Source organism: Geotrypetes seraphini, chromosome 10, assembly GCF_902459505.1.
Source record: "Geotrypetes seraphini chromosome 10, aGeoSer1.1, whole genome shotgun sequence".
Classification (NCBI taxonomy): domain Eukaryota; kingdom Metazoa; phylum Chordata; class Amphibia; order Gymnophiona; family Dermophiidae; genus Geotrypetes; species Geotrypetes seraphini.
The window spans coordinates 126,553,155-126,573,859 of record NC_047093.1 but is presented as its reverse complement, the minus strand read 5'-3'; the positions used below and the strand labels follow the sequence as shown (position 1 = coordinate 126,573,859).

Below are 20,705 nucleotides of genomic sequence, written 5' to 3'. Positions count from 1 at the left end.
CCCTCTGCTTTCTTGGCACTGCTGCCTCTTATGCACCTTGTTATATTTTATTTCTTAGCTCTTGAGGCTCTAGTTGCCTCGATTAAAGCAGCACCCCCAAGTCATTCATGATGCTCTTCCCATCTGTCATTTGCTCAAATACAAAGATTCGGTTCAGCCTGCGGGCTTCACCATCTGACTTTAACTTTTCAGGGACAGTTTTTTCAGGTCTCCATGGTTCATCTCATGGTACTTATCTTCTTCTGCTCATTCCATTAAGCCTGCTCCTCTTTATCTGTGTTTTAAAAGGAGTTGATTTATACCTCTTTCCGAAATTACCCCCTTAAAAAACCCATACGTCATTCCCACCTTGCCAACAGGTCCACAGTTTAGATGTTGATTAAAACCAAAGAAGAGTCTGAGGCTGGAGCCATCCCACTCTGCTGTCCTCTCCCAATCCATGCTTAATCTGGGGCCACTGGACTTCCCTTCCCTAGTTCAACAAACAAGCACCTTTGAGGTTGGCCCTCATCCACACGCTTCCAAGGACAAAGAAAAAAAGTCCTTTCTGGAATAATATGAACACCATTCTGGAAGTCCATGCCAGTATTCACTGTATGGTTGTTGCACTCCATATAGTTCATTGTTTTGGACCCTACCACCTCCACTGGGATGACAATTTAGGTATTCATCACCTTCTCCATAAAAAATATTTCTTCTTGTTACTCTTAAGGGTACAACTCTACCTCTGTATTCGTGGGGGTTAGGTGCAGAGCTGGCCCGCGAATAGCAAAAATTGCGAATAAGTTTTGGAACCAGCTCTGACCCACACCCACCTCCCTTATGTGTCCCTGGACCTTACCTGGTGGTCTAGTGGTGACGCAGGGCAGGAGCGATCTTTGTATGCTCCTGCCCCGTGCAGAGCCATCATCAAAATGGCTGCCGTGAGTTCCCGTTGCCATACAATGAGAGGCTAGAGAAACTGGGCCTCTTCTCCCTTGTAAAGAGGAGACTGAGAGGGGACATGATCGAAACATTCAAGATATTGAAAGGAATTGACTTAGTAGAGAAAGAGAGATTGTTTACCCTCTCCGAGGTGAAGAGAACCAGAGGGCACTCGCTAAAGTTAAAAGGGAATCGATTTCCGTACAAACGTAAGGAAGTTCTACTTCACCCAGAGAGTGGTAGAAATCTAGAACACTCTTCCAGAGGCTGTTATAGGGGAAAACACCTTCCAGGGATTCAAGACAAGGTTGGATAAGTTCCTGCTGAACCAGAATGTATGCAGGTAAGGCTAGACTCAAAAAGGGCACTGGTCTTTGACCTAAGGGCCGCCGTGTGAGCGGATTGCTGGGCATGATGGACCACTGGTCTGACCCAGCAGTGGCAAATCTTATGTTCTTATGTTCCTTTAGGGTATACATATTCAGGTCTTCAAGCCTCTTTTCATATCTCTTTTGGCTTAAACTCCTATATCCTTTTTGTCACCTTCTTCTGAACTGACTCAAATCTTTTCATGTCTTTAGCAAGATATGGCCTCCAAAACAGAGAATAACATGGGGTCAAATTTGTCACCATCCCCACTGGATCTCAATATCCCCATCCTGTTCCTGTTCCTGTCCTGCAAGTTCTGCAATGAAACAAAAAGTTTCAAGAAAATTGTGGAATAACTTATATGTTTCATGGCTCCACATCATTCTCTTCTTGGTTGGTCTGAGAACGTTTCAGCAGCCTCTCATATATGTTTTAGAGAATTTGCACTCAGTGCGCTGCATCTTATCACCTAACTTTAATGGTCAGAAGATTAAGAGGGGATATGATAGAGACTTTCAAGATCATGAAGGGCATAGAGAGAGTGGAGAGGGACAGATTCTTCAAACTTTCGAATAATAAAAGAACAAGAGGGCACTCGGAAAAGTTGGAAGGAGACAGATTCAGAATGAATGCTAGGAAGTTCTTCTTTACCCAACGTGTGGTGGACACCTGGAATGCAATTCCAGAGGACGTTATAGGGCAGAGTACGGTACTGGGGTTTAAGAAAGGATTGGACAAATTCCTGCTGGAAAAGGGGATAGAGGAGTATAGATAGAAATTTACTGCACAGGCTTATGGTGAATGGTAATTCACTGGAGAGACTATATATATATATATATATGTATATATATATATATATTTTTTTTTTAGTTCAATCATCTTTATTAGTATTTTAAAATATACAATAAACAGGTAACAATGACCAGTAATCAAAATCAACAACATCAGCATTGGTACATTAGCCAACAAGAAAACCCTGAACATTACAAAATATGCAATAGAAAAGGGCAAACCAAACCTCCCCCCCCCCCATCCCATAGAGCCCAAATATTGCAACATAACAAAAAACACAATCCCAAGAAGGTATGTGCAAAACATATGCCAAAACAGTAAACAACCAAGTAGCCAAATCCCCCCCCCCCTATCACAGCCAATCGCAAGTCTGGGAACACAGGACCAACAGAAAAACTTAAAGTCCAGGTGGGGGTCTCCACTGATCCCAAAACACTGGTGCAGGGGATACCAAAGCCACCAAAATCAAGAGATCCCGATACAAAGAGAGAAAGAAAGAGGAACCTGGGATCTACCAACAATAAAATTTAAAAAAACGCAAAGCACACTGTATGCAGAGAAAACGTTAATTAGCATTTATATTCCGGGGGGTTTTCACAAAAGGGATATGGAGGCCTTGCCAGGATGAATTTGACTTAAGCAGCTTCCTTATAGCCTTATATATTCCCACAGTTTTGTTTTCCTTGTCTGAACTTTCAGCATAGAAATTTATTTCTAAAAACAGAGACTGATGTGAATGCGAAATGTTGCCCTAAATGAGACGAGATACTTCAGTTTTGGACTTTTCCTTTAAAGGTCAGATTCTTTCCATGCTAGAAAGTAACACAGAGGTTAACAGCAGTTGTGTGACATAAGATCTATCATGTTTGAATTTATTTAATCCTAATTTCCTGGGTACTAACCCTATGACTGTTCTTCAGAATAGTGTAATTTTCTAACATTATGTATATATCCTATCGCGTATTATTGTTATTATATTACTGTATAATAAGTTTGTTCCACATTGTTTTGAACCTTTTGGAAAATTGAGTGAACAAATACAAATAAATATAAGGTTCATAAACAATTCAATATAGCTGGGAAAAATTCCAAAGACTAATCAGATCAGCTTGACAAAACAAACAAGCAAACAAAACCCAATATGCTTTTTTATTACATGGCAGTTTCCTTCTGCCTTTGGGCAATGGCAATGGCATTCTGAAGTTTTATTAACAGCTACCCCAGCTTTTCTACCAGCCCTGCTATTATAGTCACACTTACTGACCAGAGTCTATAGACCAGGGATCTCAAAGTCCCTCCTTGAGGGCCGCAATCCAGTCGGGTTTTCAGGATTTCCCCAATGAATATGCATTGAAAGCAGTGCATGCACATAGATCTCATGCATATTCATTGGGGAAATCCTGAAAACCCGACTGGATTGCGGCCCTCAAGGAGGGACTTTGACGCCCCTGCTATAGACCATCGTTCTGTCCAAGAATCTGGCACATGTGAAGCTCAAGTTGAGCCAGAAGGTGTCAACTTGAGCAATGGCTGAGACACTCCTTCCCTTTCATCCTAGGGATTCTGAATGCTGTCTCTATGGCATCCCCAGCTAGCCTAGAAATTGAATCCATGTCCTCCACATGACTAGGGTGTCCCCGTCCCATTCTACTCCCAGCCCTGCCCCCCAGCCCCCTGTTTTTGTACACTCTGCCCTCAGCCCTGGCCCCAGCCAAACCTACTGTCTCCTACTCCGAGGTCTGGAAGGCCTCTGCGCATGTGCAAAAGCCTATGATGTCATTGTGTCGATGTTGAGCAATGTCTGCACTTGCACAGAAGGCCTCCAGCTGCGGCTCTGAGTTCGGGGACTTCCAAAACCCGGATAAACTACCAGGTTTTGGAAATCCCTCTGGGCACCTGGACAGTCCTCTAAAAAAAGGACATGTCCAGGTTTTCCTGGACATCTGGTAACCCTATGTATAGCATTAATAGTGAGCCACCATACTGACCCTGATGAGCTTACATTTTCCCAGCCAAATCATTTTAAATTCTGTATCAGATTTCTCTTGTACCTCCACCTTCCCACAATCTAGAACAGGGGTGGGCAACTCCGGTCCTCAAGGGCCGGAATTCAGTCGGATTTCCAGGATTTCCCCAATGAATATGCATGAGATCTATTTGCATGCACTGCTTTCATTGCATATTCATTGTGAAAATCCTGAAAACCCGACTGGATTCCGGCCCTGGTCTAGTATATGCTCCTCCCTCCATGGGTATGCCACTTTTCTTATAGTGTCTCAGCTCAATCCCTCCAACTCCTTTGGCTTCCACTGGTGCTTTTGGATTGCATTTTGCCTGCACCCTCCATCCCATTCTGGTTACTTATCTCATACCTATGATGATGACATGAGCCTCCTTCTCTTCCCCCAGTCCTGAGAAATGAAGCATTCCTAAATCCACAGCTTCTACTGCTTCTCCTGTTTGTCACATCTCTTCCCTCCTACTCCTATTGAAACCTCTCTTCTGTGGGCAGATGATGGGGTTGGAACATGGATCTGGGAGTAGCATGGGGCATGTTAGGGACCTACCAAGCAATTAAGAGCTAAGTTGAGAATACTGTCAGTTATACAGTACATGTACCTGCCAGTATTTGGGTGTGACATTTATACCAACCGTAAACATGGCGTAGGTGCTCACACCTAGAGTTAGGCTCCAAAATGTGGACCAATGTTAGTGTTCTATAATGGCTTATTGCCCAGTTTTTTTTCTGAATTGAGCCCTATATGGTTAACTTTGGCATTGATGACATAGCAACTTATAAAAAAAATTTAGAGCTGACCAGTGCTTAAGCTTTGGCTACACATTGAGATGACCGGAGGGAAAGGGAGGGATCTGGCTGTGTGGCTAAGTTGATGGGGTTGATATTGAGGTGGATGGCTAACTCCCACGGTTGGCGTTCAACTTGGAAATTCAGTGCCGGGCCGTATCCAATGACTGGCATTGAATTTCCAGGATATTTTTGGCCACTTTTGACATAGCAGGTTAAGCTGATATTATAGTGTCCAAAGATAAACCTGCTATTTACATGAGCCTATCTGACCACCAAACTTAGCCGGTCAGCCAATGAAAATTGGTGCACAACATAGCTGGTGACGAGGCTAGCTGCTAAGTCCCTAATATTCAGTGGCCGTCTTATGCTGAATGTTAGTGCTTAGCACTAGTTAACCAGCCAAGATCTATTCCTAGCTGGTTAAACAGTGCTGAATATTGGGCAATATCTGTTTGGCACAAAATAGCCGCCCTGTCTTTTATGGATAACTTATTCATGTTTTGTAGGATCAAAATCAGCACTCTTTAGATAGTGCAACTGAAAATCCATATAAAGATAAACAGATAAGTCACCTGCTTGTCTATATGCAGAGACCACCCAGACGAATATTTCATGACTCATTTCCCGGCTAGTATTTTTATCTATAAATGCTATACGTGCTTCGATAACTTGAAGAATGAAAAAATTATCATTGGATCTTCTTTAAATGGGTGGTTGTTATTATAATTGTCTGTACATGCCATCACATCAGTCTTGTACTCTCAGTAATGCACAATACAACTCAATACAGATAACAAGATGTTTGATGATTGTCACGTAATTATTTTTCACATATGCATTCTTTGTAATGTTGAACAGGGTGGCGGTGACTGTCCCGAGATGAGCATCGGTGCAATAAAAATCGCTCTGGAAATTTCTCTTCCTGGATCTTTTGTTTATGTGTTTACTGATGCGCGATCAAAAGACTTTGGACTTGCCCATGAAGTCCTGCAGCTCATTCAGCAAAAGCAGTCGCAAGTAAGTACTGCTAGAAGTTTACCTTCCTTTCTCAGTACTATAGTCTATTTGTGTCCATAATGATGCTTAAGCTGTTATATCCAGTGCTGTACCCTAGTCACTTTACCTGCATTTCAAATTGTTTCAAGATCATAGGGCTAGATTCACTAACCTGACTTCCGTACCCGATCTGTGGCCGATCCCAGCATGCCCGACCAATTCACAACAGCAAAAAATTCAAATGAGGGCGATTGGAGGGACGCCCCCCTCGGATCACACGGGTCGCTAGTGTGCGATCCTGACGCACGCGCAGGATCTCTGCCGCCCTTCTCCACAGTGCAGCCCCGCTTTAAAACCACGGGCTAGCACTGCGGGGAAGGGCGGCAGAGAGCAGCAGAATCGGGGCAGCATCTCTTATCTTACTTCCACTGGCGCTGCTTTGGACTGGCCAAGCACACAATATGCTTCTGTTTAAAGACATCTGCCCAAGCTGAAGACCACTGTTCTTGCTTTTCTTTAACGCTGTCTGCTGATTTTTTTCAAGTTCTATGGAAGGGGCAGAGAACAGAGTAGAGCAGAGAACTGGGATTTCAGGCCGAGAACAGTAGCAGTCGCTTCTTGTGTTGATCGGCCAGCCCAGTCGGTTTCAAAAATTTCTTTGGTGAATTGCGTCCCTGCCTACTTTGCATGCCGTTCCCCTCATTTGCATGTGTGAATCGGAATGGGATTGGCACAGAGGTAAATGAATCGGGCTGGAGTAAAATTGGGTCGCAAACTGATTGGTACAAGCGCCTAGGCCAGAGCTCACTCCTAAAGGGTTACCCCAGTTCCAGGGGAACACGCCAGGGTTTGAGTTTGATCCCAACCAGCGCTCTCTGCCATCCTGTCCAGAGGCCTGGTGGGTGATACCGCGTAGTAACCTTGCTGGTTAACCAGGTAGTAACCTCTGCTACCTGGTTAACTAATGTTAAATATTGACCCGTGTATTTTTAATACTTTTTCACAGATAACCACACAGAGATTGATAATCAGTTGACCATGAATTAATAAAATTAACCAGACAATTTTGTCCCGTTAATTTTACCTATACAGTATATTCAATCTGATTGTCCAATTAACTTTAGATCTGCTTTTTGGTAGACCAGAATTCACCGCATCCTCTTCAGCCTGACTAAATATTGCTCAGATAAAGCTTTTCTGATCCATAGTGTGAAAATTTGAATCATCAAGGTTTGTCTGGCGAATTCCCAATTTTAGTTGTGTAAATCATCTTAATATTAACTCCACAGATCCTTCCTTTAGGAAATTATACTGAAGGCATTTATATACAGGAAGGCAGTAAGCTTTATGGGGTAGATAGCCAATGCTGAGCCATTTTCTGTAACCGACAATGAATATCTGTTCTTTCTTTGGGCACTAAACACTTAACCAGTTAAGCTGATATTCAATGGCTGACCAGTTACCTTATAGCAGTTAAAGATAGGACTGTTATCTATGTGGTCCAATTTAATTGCTAATCTATGCCTAACCGGATAAATTGTGCCATATAACTAGTTTAGCGGTAAACGTTGAATATTTGTGGTTAGCTATGAAAATATTATTGAACCAGTTAGTGGCCATTTCTGACTGGTTAAATAGCACTGAATATCCGGAGTGGGGGGGCTGGAATGATACGTCTTTAAAGTTGTAACCTTCTGCTCTCTAAGCAAACCAAACCATTGGCTCTTTAGACTTCATGCAAGACTATATCCACCTGGAATGGTGGCTCTAGACTTACTATAGTCTTTCTGACAACCCCTTGCTTCTCGCTATTTTGTCTCCTTGGCACAGTGTATCACAAACTGTGTGCCGCAGCACACCAGTGTGCCTCCTGAGATTTCAGGTGTGCCATGACATACCGGTGAGGCGCAGATGACTCTCCTCCTCTCCCCGCACCTCCCGGATCCCTCCACCAAAGCGGGTCGCAGCCAGATGGGCCTCCATGCATGCGCCGACACTGACGCGATGACATGATGCATGCGTGTGATGTCATCGCGTCGATGCCCATGCACTTCCGGGTGCCGCCGGCCAGAAAGTTTGCGAGGCGCTGCCTTAGCAGATTCCTGTTTCTTGCAGACTCCACATGGCAGCTCCTTGATCCTTTGTCAGCTGCTCTTTTTTCAACCCTTACAAGAGATTTTACTTTCTTCTTAAGCTATATCCTAATTGACCACATTTGTTTCAGTGGCTCCTGTCCTCTTAGAATTATATAACCCAATAATCTCCTGCTTATAGTACCATCACATGCTCTTTCATGTTTTTCTTTAGTTAGCTATAGCTTATCCTTGATATGCTTCCATCTAGATCAGGGGTCTCAAAGTCCCTCCTTGAGGGCCACAATCCAGTCGGGTTTTCAGGATTTCCCCAATGAATATGCATGAGATCTATGTGCATGCACTTCTTTCAATGCATATTCATTGGGGAAATCCTGAAAACCCGACTGGATTGCGGCCCTCAAGGAGAGACTTTGAGATCCCTGATCTAGATGGAGTTGTGTATCTACTAAAGAGTACAACCTCCATAAGCCTAGTCTTTAAAGCGACATTTTTTCACGGTGTTCTTTGTCCCTGTGTCTTTAGACCTCCTTCAAGCATTCACTGTGTGTCTATAAAATAAAATTCATGCCATCAATACTGAATTCTGAATGTTCTCCTCTGTGCATAAATATTCCTTGTGCTCAGTGACTTCAGGTCAATTGCATCTCTTCCATGAATGCAAAATAATAGTTCAGTTTTTGTTTATTCATGAGGTATTTTGTTGTTTTTTTTAACTCAGACATAATGCAGGAGTATAAAATTAAAGTTATCTGGGTACTTAGGCCATGCCTGATCAATTAAATTCACATAATAAGGCCATTTTTCAAGGTTCTTTCCCTACTGAGGTTAAATGAACAGATAGATGACCTGGATCTGTAAGTGACATTTTTTGTTCTGTTTTCTTAACCCAGGTGGTATTTGTGCTGACTGGTGATTGTGATGACCGGAGTCATCTTGGCTATAAGGTCTATGAGGAAATTGCTTCCACAAGTTCTGGTCAAGTATTCCACTTGGACAAAAAGCAAGTTAATGAGGTAAGGTTAATGAAGCAGTTAATCTAAATGATTGAGGGGCACACATGGAGGAAGTGGATCAAGGTGCTTTCCTGTGCTCATTAGAGGTCTCCATGAACAAGAAGAAAGTCAGCCATTTGGGGCCCTTGACTTCTGAGTTTGTCAGCAGAAGTCTCAGTCTAGAACGAAAATATACAACATTCCGATTTGGGGCTTCTCAAAATAAAACCTTTACTGAACAACTTGTAAGAACATAAGAATTTGCCTCCGTCGGGTCAGACCAGAGGTCCATCCCGCCCAGCGGTCCGCTCCCGTGGCAGCCCCTCAGGCCTATTACCTGTGCAGTGGTCCCTGACTATTCCTATAACCTAGCTCAACTCCTATTTGTACCCCTCAATCCCTTTATCCTCTAGGAACCTATCTAAACCTTCTTTGAAGCCCTGTAACGTGCTCTGGCCTATCACGGCCTCTGGAAGCGCGTTCCACGTGTCCACCACCCTCTGGGTAAAAAAGAACCTGTCCCCTTTTAATTTCTCCGAGTGCCCCCTTGTACTTGTGGTAAACATCAGAAATGAAGTGTCCACTTGGTCCTAATGCATTGCCAGGGCAAAGTAAAAACAGGGCATATAGTCACCATCCTCAAACACCAACAAAAACTCTGAACGCATCCCCAGCTTTGGGTGTTTTCTTTAATTTTCTTCCATCTTTGGATCATTTATTGTCTATTTGCTGGAACCTGCAAACACTCGGTATAGACCAGGTGATAAGAAATATTCTCTCCCCTTTGTTAGAAATGAGGTCTGCAGTCTTTTTTGAGGCAGAAGGTCTTCCCTTGCCGTCCAAATAATTTAAAATTAAAAGTGAGGCACCTGGGAAAGAAAAAACCCAACTATAGGTACAGGGCTCTTTTTATCAAGCTGCGGTAGGCGGTTAACGCGCAGAATACCGCGCGTTCAGCCGCGCTAGTCGCTAATGCCTACATTGATGAGGCGTTAGTTTTTTTGCGTACCGCGGGAGTTAGCGCGTGATGAAATGTCCGACGCGCTAACCCCCATATCGCACCTCGATAAAAGGAGCCTACAGTATATAGTTATTTTATTTGATATACCGCCATTTTTAACAAAAAAAAAAAAGTCAAATCAAAGCAGTTTGCAAAAAATAAAATCAATGGGCAATAATTAAAATCTGTAAAAACAAACAAGGGAAATAGGTTTTAATAATGATACTGTTAATATTCTATTGTGTTTGTTCTGTCGCAACATGTTTTAGTATTTTTAATATGTTTGCATGTAATTTTGTAAACCGCATAGTATTTATGCAATATATAAATTTTTAAATAAATAGACATAGACAAATTAACTAAACAAGGGCAAGATAGGTTTACAATATCATAAGGAAAAAACAAACAGGATAAGAGGAAGAGGAGGGTAGGTTAAAATGCAGAAAGGAAGAAGAAATAAAGAAAGAATTAATAAGCTAAGATATTGATTTCCAGATCGCAAATATCGAGAAAAAGTTGCAGTGTCAGACTGTTGGTAACAAGGTTCAAATACCATTTTGAAATAATATGTTTTCAATTGAGACTTAAATGACTTAAGAGATTTTTCAGATCACAAATATAACAGAAGAGAGTTTGAAAGTATTGGTGCCAATACAGAGAAACTAGAATCTCTGTAAATGTCCAGAAACACCTGCCTGAAAGATGGAACAGACAGTAATTGCTGGTGGGAGGAACTCAGGATCCTCTTAGGTGAATATGGAATCGTTGTCTCTGGGGTTAGCCAAAACTAAACTGAGAGCTTTACAGGTTTTGATGAACTCTGCAGCCAGATTGGGGTAATGAGAACATCTCATATTACCCCGTATTAAAAAATCTACACCGATCGAACGGAGGATTCATTTTAAAGTATTATCTTCGGTGCACCAAACTTTGCATTGAATGGTACCATATTAGTTCCAGTGTCTCTGGGAGATGTATAGACCTGGTACGACAGCCTTCTAGCGACACAGGCAGCGAAAATTGACCCCACCATCACCAATCTAATGATCAAATCAACAGACATCAAAGTGTTTCGAAAAGAAATCAAAACATTTCTATTCAAAAAACACGTCCCTACTAACTAATCTCCTCCCCTTTCGCACAAGCTCTCCCTCTTGTGAATAACACATTAGTCAACTCCTAGAACCTTACCTTCCAAAAATATTCTGATTCCTAAATAAGCATCTACCTCACTATCCAACAAACTTCTTACGTCATTGTTAGGTAATTTCTCTTCTTTAACCCGTATATACTGATATTCTCCACTGTATCCTGTTATCACTTGATTCTCTGCTATGTAATTCTTTCGGAAAAATCAAGATATCTTATAATTGAATCCTCTACCACACCATGTAAAGAACATGAATCACTGTTATGTAATTCTCTAGGTAATCATTGTTGCGTAATTCTCTTGGTAATGTCCAGATCTCTTCTAATTTGTAATCCGCCTAGAACCGCAAGGCACAGGCGGAATAGAAATCACTAATGTAATGTAATGTAAAGCCCTGCGATCAGTTGGTAGTATGAAGCTAGTATGTCAATCAGCTATGATTATAAGATATGTGTCTACAAAAACAAAAATGTTTATGAATTCTGGGATGCTTTTATGGAATAACTTATCCGGTCAAATAAGATTACGTGTGGAACATTCTATTTTTCAAAAACTTCTTAAAACTAAGCTATTCCTCTGAAATTGTTTTGCTTTCCCTTTACTGTAGTTGATGAGTACTTGTTGAAAGTATTTTTAAGGTCATTAGCTACAGTATATGTGTGACGATTTTGAATTACTGTGTTTTAGTGGTTTGTGTATTTTTATGCTTGTATGCATGGTATTTTGGAAACCGCTGAGACTTTTTTGGCAGTATAAAATTTTTTTTTTTTTATAAATGAGTAGACAAAAATAGTCTGAATCTGAAAAGTAAGAATGTTATATTTGAAAGGTATCCTAAAGAAAATTGGAAGTATCTGTTCAGATTTGAGAAGTGGAGTAATATGATCAAATTTTGAATGACGATAAAGAAGCCCAAGTGCAGTATTTTGATGGAGACTGCTCCAACTTTGTTGGCTGGGCTGAGACCTTTTCAGCAGTCTTTCGTGTTCCTATTCTTTCTAGAGTATATGGTTAACTAGTCATGACAGGGTATTTAAGTTGCTAGAAGAACTTTGTTGTGACTCAGGACAAGCAAATGGGAATGGAGTCCAAGTGCAGTACTTTTCCAGGTTTCTGTACACATTCCAAAAATGATCTGACAGCGGTTGGAGGAGGGGAGTTAGTTGGCGGTTGCATGTTTCTAAAGATGTTATGACTTTCTTTCATGCCTCCTTGTGGGACCACAGTTTGGCTGTGTTACAAAAAACCTGTAAATGTCTTTTGTGAGAATCACCAAGGACAAATAATAATAATAATAATAATAATAGTTTATTCTTATATACCGCCATACCCAGCGAGTTCAAGGCGGTTTACATCAAATTAGATTAGGATCTGCATAGACAGGCAGATTTACAATTATTTATCAGAATTACAGCTTTAATCGAACTAGACAGGATGTGGAAAGTAGGGAAAAAGGGGAAGGCCTCATGAGGGAGGCGGAGTGGGGAGGAGGGGAGTTATTGTCAGTGGGGGGGGGACAATTCGGGTCTTGTTTGCTGAATAGGTAGGTTTTAAGTAATTTTCTAAAGCCGAGGTAAGTGGGGGCCTCGGTATCATTTGTGCTAGCCATGGGTTCAGCTTAGCTGCTTGGAAGGCAAAAGTTTTGTCCAGGAATCTTTTGAGATGACAAAGTTTGAGCGAAGGGAAGGCGAACAACTGAATACGACGGGATTTCTTGTTGGTGCGATAGAGGTTGAAGTGGGGGTTGATGTAACTTGGTGAGGAACCATTTACAGCCTTGTAGCAGAAGCAGGCGAATTTGAAAAGGACTCTAGACTCGAATGGCAGCCAGTGAAGTTGGTGGTAGAATGGGGTGACGTGTTCCTATTTCTTTAGGCCAAAGATGAGGCGCACGGCGGTATTTTGGATTATTTTTAGTCTCCTGGTTGTTTTCTTCGTGGCGTTAAGGTATATGATGTAAATGTACTTCAAAGACTGATAGCATAATTGTAAGTGACATAGGAATGAAAAGAATTGCCCATACAGGAGCAAGAACTTGGAAGGACAGTTCAGATACATTTAGGAAGTAATAGTGAGAATAGTTTGCATGAAACTAGGTTAAAGAAAGTATAAGTAAGACTGCCATTGACTTAAGTACTTTTTTCATTGTTTTGAAGGTATTGAAATGGGTTGAACAAGCAGTGCAAGCCTCGAAAGTGCATCTTCTGTCTACAGATCATGTGGCCGAGGCTACAAACACTTGGCAAATCCCTTTTGATCCCAGTTTGAAAGAGGTTACAGTTTCACTGAGCGGCCCTTCCCCAGAGATTGAAATTCGTAATCCAACAGGTAATATGCATGGAAGAAACAAAACAATCCAGCTGATGTTCAAAGCAATGTATCTGGCTGCTGGTAGGGGCTAGTTGCAAATTGTAACCGTCTAAGTGCTGCTGAAATTTACGGTTAGCGCTTAACCTCAAGCAAGCTATGTTGGAGGCATTCCAGGGGCAGAGTCAGTATTTGGCTTCTTAAATGATGCTATTCAGCCCTTAAGCTGACAGGTTGAAAGCATAAATGAGACCGCATAAAAGTCTGTCCTATCTTTATGTGCTACCACATGGCCGCTTAAGGGCTGAGTATCGACTTAAGTGGCAATGTGTTAGGCAACTCAAAATTAACTGGATATTTAAGCTGGAACTCGGATGGGGCCAGGTTTTGAATATCTGGGAATGACTCGTCAGTGATGAGACCACCACCGGTTGAATATTGACCTCCAGTGTATTTACATTTTTATCAAAAGTATTATTATAAAACACCACATAAGTTACTGGATTATGCAAATTGGTTCTGATTTTTCTGGGGCTCTGCTACTAAATTCAAGAATATTAATAATGCCTTTTGAACGATTAACACGCTGGGTTTTACTAAACGGCGCTAGAGGTTTTTCATGCGGGCTGGCAACGTAAATACTCTGATGCTCATAGGAATTCCACGAGCGTGGAGCATTTATCTTTCCAGCTTGCACTAAAAACTTGTAGTGTCGTTTAGTAAAAGGAGCCCTTAATTTGGCTAGTTAAGTGTGGTAGAGATAATTATCATTGTACAGTGCATGTGGCACTTTGGTTATAGTATTTCCCCAAGAACCACAGTTAAGATTGTGAACCTGCTGGGTCACGTAGGGAAAATACTTAAGAGTACCTGATTACTATCCAGAGAATTGTAAACTGCTTTGGGTGAATCTCTTCCTGAAAAGGCGGTTAATAAGTGTAAATAATAACACTCATTTTGGTGCCTCAAACGTTCGACCTGTTTCTGGGTATATTTGACCTGCTGATTCCAAAAATGGCACCAGTTTTCTCCTATCAGCTCTTGTTTTTGAGATACAGAACATGTGCCATATACCACTCTTCACTCTGCTCGCCTATTAAAAAATCAGGAGATTTTAATGTGGTGTTCCAATTAATATCTTTTAAAAATTAAAAGAAAAGTGTACCACATGAAGATCTACTTATTTCATACTAAAAGCACAATTTTATGACACAAACTTTCCAGTCATTTGACATACAAGAAGCTCCTTTTGTAAGACTTCCGAGAGTGGGATCTGCCAGGACAATCCCTCATAAGATTCCAACAATAGTCTGCCGTCATGTGTGCATCCCATCTTCCTTGGTATCTGGCTTCCATTGTTTTTGTGTCTTGGTGAAATCTTTCACCTTGTTCTTCGCTTAAGTCACCAAGGTTCTCTGGAAAACGATCTAAGTGACTGTGCAGATAATGGACTTTAACACTCATGTTACAGCCATCAAGTCTGCTGAAATGAAAGAGCATATCCTCTACAAATTTTACGTAGTTGTCTGCCTTCTTGTTGCTAAGAAAGTTTTTCACAACAAGAACAAATGAAGACCAGGCACATGATTCGATTTCATTCATTGATGCTATGAAACGTGGGTCATTTATAAGTTGTCTGATCTGTGGACCATCAAAAACTCCTGCCTTCAGTTTCTCTATGGTAAGTCCAGGTAACATGAGCTATGTATTCAATGCATGAACCGTCTTTATTCATAGCTTTACAAATTGTTTCATCAAGCCTAGCTTTACATGTAGTGGTGGCAGTATGATTGTATCTCGTGCTACCAAAGGTTAATTGATTACGTTTTGTCCTCCAACTACCATATATTCCCACGGAGGCTAATCTTTTCTACCCAATGTTCATGTTTGGCTCTACTATCCCAAAGGCACATCTACTATCCCATAGCCATATCTAAGAAACTAGAGCTGATGTGGTTTATCAAATGCAATTTTATGAATCAGCACCCCAAATAACCCCAGGAAGAGGCCAAAAACCTAAGGCATGAAGAAAACATGTTTTTTTTTTGGGGGGGGCCTGTGTAATAGTAAGAAATTCCCTATCACCATGGCATTATGATACCTATTCTTTGCATATGAATGAACAATCTTTCTTTTCTTGCTGTCTCTATGATATGTGCAACAGCCTTACAAATGGAAATTTTGGAGACAAAATGGAGGAGAGGAGTAGTTTAGCAGTTAAAGCACTGGGCGGCCAACCAGGGAAGTGCAGTTCAAATCTAACTGCTGCTTCTTGTGATCTTGGGCAAGTCACTTAACCCTTCATTTCTTCAGGTACAGACTCCAGTGGTCAGCTCAATCGGAGCACCTTTTCGTACACTGGAAGTAATTGAAACAGGTCTAAATAAAAACATCCTTCATTTTAGACATGGATGTTTCTTCCTGACTGATTATCACTGTTGGGTGTCCTAATTTTGGGATCTATCTAGTCCTATCCAAAACACACCTTGCTATATGAATGTATTGTAGTGTAGGACAGTCAAATTCTGCCATTCCAAAATTGCAATTTTGATATTTTGGGAAGATGAACATATTTTGGGGTATTTTGCGATGTCCACTTTCAGCCAGATAAGTGTTGACGACTATTGAATAAAGATATCTGGCCAAATTTACTCGGCTATCTTAGCCAAAATCCAGCCTTTAAATATCAATCTCCAGTTTCTGAATATGTATTTATGCGGCTGGTCTAGCGATTAGTTGTGGCCCTCAATCTTTTCTCAAGGCAGTAGTTTTGTGGTTTGAGCTGGTAAGAGTTGCCAGCCTCCAAATGTCAGGGAAGCAGAGTGAGGGGTGAAAAAGCACATTTATGTAGAGTTTTCATGTCTGATGGACAGTTTTAAATTCTATGTTCTGCTTGAACAAATTTTACCATTCCTATCTGTGTTTTAGGAAAGTTGATCAAGAAAGGATCTGGCTTGAATGAATTACTGAACATTCATAATTCTGCCAAGGTGATAAACATCAAAGATCCAGAACCCGGAATGTGGACAATTGAGGTACTTACTAGGAAAGAAAACACATATTCAGCTTTGCAATATTTATCCTTTCCTTATACAGTAATATTGTCTTTTTGTAAAATGTAATTTGACCACCCGTGATGTAGAAAGATCTTGTGCTAGGCTAGTCTGTTTCTTTTCTTCTCTTTCATTTTTGGGGTTGGTTTTTTTTTTACCTTGGGAATGTATTTATCATCTTGTATAGATACATAAGAACATAAGAATTGCCGCTGCTGGGTCAGACCAGTGGTCCATCGTGCCCAGCAGTCCACTCACGCGGCAGCCCTTGGGTCAAAGACCGGTGCCCTATTTGAGTCTAGCCAGTAGGAACTCATCCAACCTTGTCTTGAATCCCTGAAGGGTGCTTTCCCCTATAACAGCCTCCAGAAGAGCGTTCCAGTTTTCTACCACCCTCTGAGTGAAGAAGAACTTCCTTACATTTTACGGAGTTTATCCCCTTTTAACTTTAGCGAATGCCCTCTCATTCTCTTCACCTCGGAGAGGGTGAACAATCTCTCTTTCTCTACTAAGTCAATTCACTTCAATATTTTGAATGTTTCGATCATGTCCCTTCTCAGTCTCCTCTTTTCAAGGGAGAAGGAAAGACATTATCTTTGTTTGCAGTGAAATCTGAGCCTCATGTTTATGGGGCTGCTTTGAGGTTTCATCCAGCTTGAGTTACTGATTTGTGCTACCATGTTAACATGCATCAATACTGTCAAAATGGGACCTGTGATGAAATAATGTGCATTAAAGGTTGATGCAGTACCACACATTAGGAACACTAGCTAATAGAGAAGAGACAATTCATGGTTTGGATAACCCAAGATGTATCTTGACCATAATCTAGAAATATTTTTACAGTACACTTATTTTATACAGACCTGTAGTGGATTGGTATAAAGATGTAATTGTCTCTGCTTATCAGTGAAAAGAGTGGCCAAGCTTCACAAACAGAATTAAAGTAGTTTTTAAAATTATAGGCCCCCCTTTTATCAAGCTGCGTTAGGGGTCACTGTGGTAAAAGCTCTGATGCTCATAGAAATTTTGTGAGCTTTGGAGCTTTCACCGCAGTTGCCTTTGGTTAAAAAAACCTCCCCATAACTCAGCTTGATAAAAGGGGGGCCATAGTCTTCCTTTCACTAGCATTGGTAGAGAGTGAAGAGAGGGTAGACCAAGGGAGAGAAAGGGCGGTGGCTGCATGGAACAACTGCCTCTTGCTGATGGTGAAAGCAAAGAGTAACAGACCTGGAAAAAAAAACATTCTGGATTTCTCCTCCCCCCCCCCCTAATTCTTAACAGTAGATGAGTAGAAACTGATGTTGAAATGGGACAGATGAAAGGGGAACTCATTTATCTGCTACTCTCTTTTGCTTCTGTACTATGTTGTGTATTTATGCCAGCAAGAAAAGGGAGTGGGGAAGAGACACAGGTCAAACCACTATTAGGACAATTAGTTTATTAGAATGTCAACAAATTCAGGTTAAAAGTACACAGGCAAAACGTGACAGGCAAAGAAAGTCCTTTATAATAAAATATATACTGGACCCCAACACAGTCTGTGTTTCGGCCAAATAGGCCTTCCACAGGGGTATAAAAAGTAGCCTAAAGAAACAGAATAGCAAAATGCAAATAAAAAATGCATGCAATATATAGACAATATGTAAACTAGACATAAAAATGTAGAAAATATATGTTTTTAGGCAGATACACTATCTTAACATCTGGGTATAGATCAAGCAGGAGGATAATTTTAAAGGGAACAATGTAAGAGCTTAACAAGCTAATCAGCACTGATAATTGGCAATTCACAAATATTAATTGACACTAATTACAAGTTGTGCACAAGTGTATTCTATAAAGTGGTTCATGTAAATTCTAGTACATGAATCTCAAAAGGGGAGGAGCATGGGCCGGACATGGGCATTCCTAAAAGTTAATCAGTGTTATAGAATATACCTGATCCAGGTATTTAGGCCTGGTTTTCATTGGCCTAAATGTTAGTCACGCGTACAGGCATTAAGCGTGATTCCATAAACTGCACCTAACCCAGGAGGCATTTTATAGAATTGTGCTAAATGCTGTCCTTTTCAGTGGTCATTTTTTAGGCATCATATATGGCCCTGGGTGCATAAATATGAGTGCTTAGGTTATAGAATTGTCCTTAATATAACTTGCCCAATTCTAGCGTCTGTGATTCTCAGTCTATTACCTGAAGCATTGGGCCATTTCTACCTTGCAACTTAAAATTCTCTCCAGAGCCTCAGCTGGTCTGCAAGTCCTTGGCGACTGTTTTGCTTCAGGGTTTGCCGTATGTTTTTATTGGATCCATGAGTGATATTGTTTCTTGAATGCCTGTAGTACTCTATGGCTGTAATTGATTTAAACTTTTGAGAAAGGACACACATGGCTTCAATTAGATGTTTTGCAGCACATTCATCACGTGATAGCTTGCTGAAAATTACTATTATACTCTTGTGAGTGGTTGGGAAATGTTATTTAGATGATTAGCTTGTGAGTTAATAAAGAAATTAAATTAACAGGGAAATATCTGTTCTATTGTTTAAGATCGTTAGTTTACCTTTTTTTTTTTGCAGACCTTTTTATTTTGGATCAGTTTGAGGTAAGAACATTTTTTTGAGATTTTTTTTTTCTCTTTATCAAGCCACCTTCGGGGTTTTTTTTTTTGCAGGCTGCTGTGGTGAAAGCTCCGACGTTCATAGTATTCCTAGGAGTTTCGGAGCTTTTACTGCTTCAGCCAGCGATAAAAAACCCCCCAACATGACTTGATAAAAGGGGGCCTAAAGGAGCTGTGCAATTGAACACATACCTTGATAAGTTTATTAACATGTAGGGGATCTCTGTTATGTGGTCGCGAAGTTAAAGTTCAAGTTTCAAGTTTATTAAAAATTTGATTAATCACTTCAAAATTCCAAGCAATGTACAAAAAGTAATATTACAAATTTCAGGGGGGACAGAACATACAAAACAAAGGGGAAAAAAAGGGGAAAGAAATACAATTGTTGATAGTAAATAAGACAAATAAGAGAAAAAACAACAGGGAGGGTAAAAGTGATAGACTGGAAATAAGTCAGAAAATAAATTCATTAAAGGCTCCTAATCTAGCTTATTAACAGTCAAATGCATCTTTAAAAAGAAAGCATTTTAACTTGCTCTTGATTCTGTCAAGAAGGCGCTCTTCCCTTAAATAAATGGGGAGGGAATTCCATGTTTGGGGCACTGTAACGGAGAAGATAAATTGACAACGTGTATTAATTTTTTTAAGAGAGGGAACAATTAATAAATATTGGTGTGCTTAATGAGGTGAATCTCTTTGTTTTATGACATTAATCTAGCTGAGTCTCATGAAAGACCCTTGGTATACTTTGTACTTTATTTGAAAGATTTTGCTTATGCACATATGCTATTGTATGTATCTAGGAAGACATAATCATGCTCGAGGAATGGGCATCAACATGGCAGATGAGGTTCAACGTGGATAAGTGTAAAGTGATGCATTTAGGTAACAAAAATCTCATGCATGAATACAAGATGTCTGGTGCAGTACTTGAGAGACCTCCCAGGAAAGAGACTTGGGAGTTATGATCGACAAGTCGATGAAGCCGTCCATGTAATGTGTGGCGGCAGCGAAAAGGGCGAACAGAATGCTAGGAATGATAAAGAAGGGGATCACGAACAGATTGGAGAGGGTTATCATGCCGCTGTACCAGGCCACGGTGCGCCCTCACCTGGAGTACTGCATCCAGCAGTGGTTGCCGTACATGAAGAAGGATACGGTACTACTCGAAAGGGTCCAGAGAAGAGCGACTAAGATAGTTAAGGGGCTGGAGGAGTTGCCGTACAATGAAAGATTAGAGAAACTGGGCCTTTTCTTCCTCGAACACAGAAGATTGAGAGGGGACATGATCGAAACATTCAAGGTACTGAAGGGAATAGACTTAGTAGATAAAGACAGGTTGTTCAGCCTCTCCAAGGTATGGAGAACAAGAGGCCACTCTCTAAAATTGAAAGGGGATAGATTCCTTACGAACGTAAAGAAGTTCTTCACCCAGAGAGTGGTAGAAAACTGGAACGTTCTTCCGGAGTCTGTCATAGGGGAAAACACCCTCCAGGGAGTCAAGACAAAGTTAGACAAGTTCCTGCTGAACCAGAACGTACGCAGGTAGAGCTAGTCTCAGTTAGGGTGCTGGTCTTTGACCAGAGGGCTGCCGCAT

The 20,705-nt window shown here is 41.0% G+C and overlaps 1 protein-coding gene across 2 annotated transcripts in view; it reads left to right on the top strand.

The window, feature by feature from the left end:
* Positions 1–20,705, top strand: part of HMCN1 (hemicentin 1) — a 461,110-nt gene that overhangs the window by 54,323 nt on the left and 386,082 nt on the right. For both annotated transcript variants that reach the window (XM_033960229.1, XM_033960228.1), the window contains exons 3-6: positions 5,753–5,911; positions 8,877–8,999; positions 13,285–13,456; positions 16,364–16,470. In XM_033960229.1, coding sequence (XP_033816120.1) covers positions 5,753–5,911; positions 8,877–8,999; positions 13,285–13,456; positions 16,364–16,470 — 561 coding nt within the window. The remainder of the gene's footprint in view (positions 1–5,752; positions 5,912–8,876; positions 9,000–13,284; positions 13,457–16,363; positions 16,471–20,705) is intronic.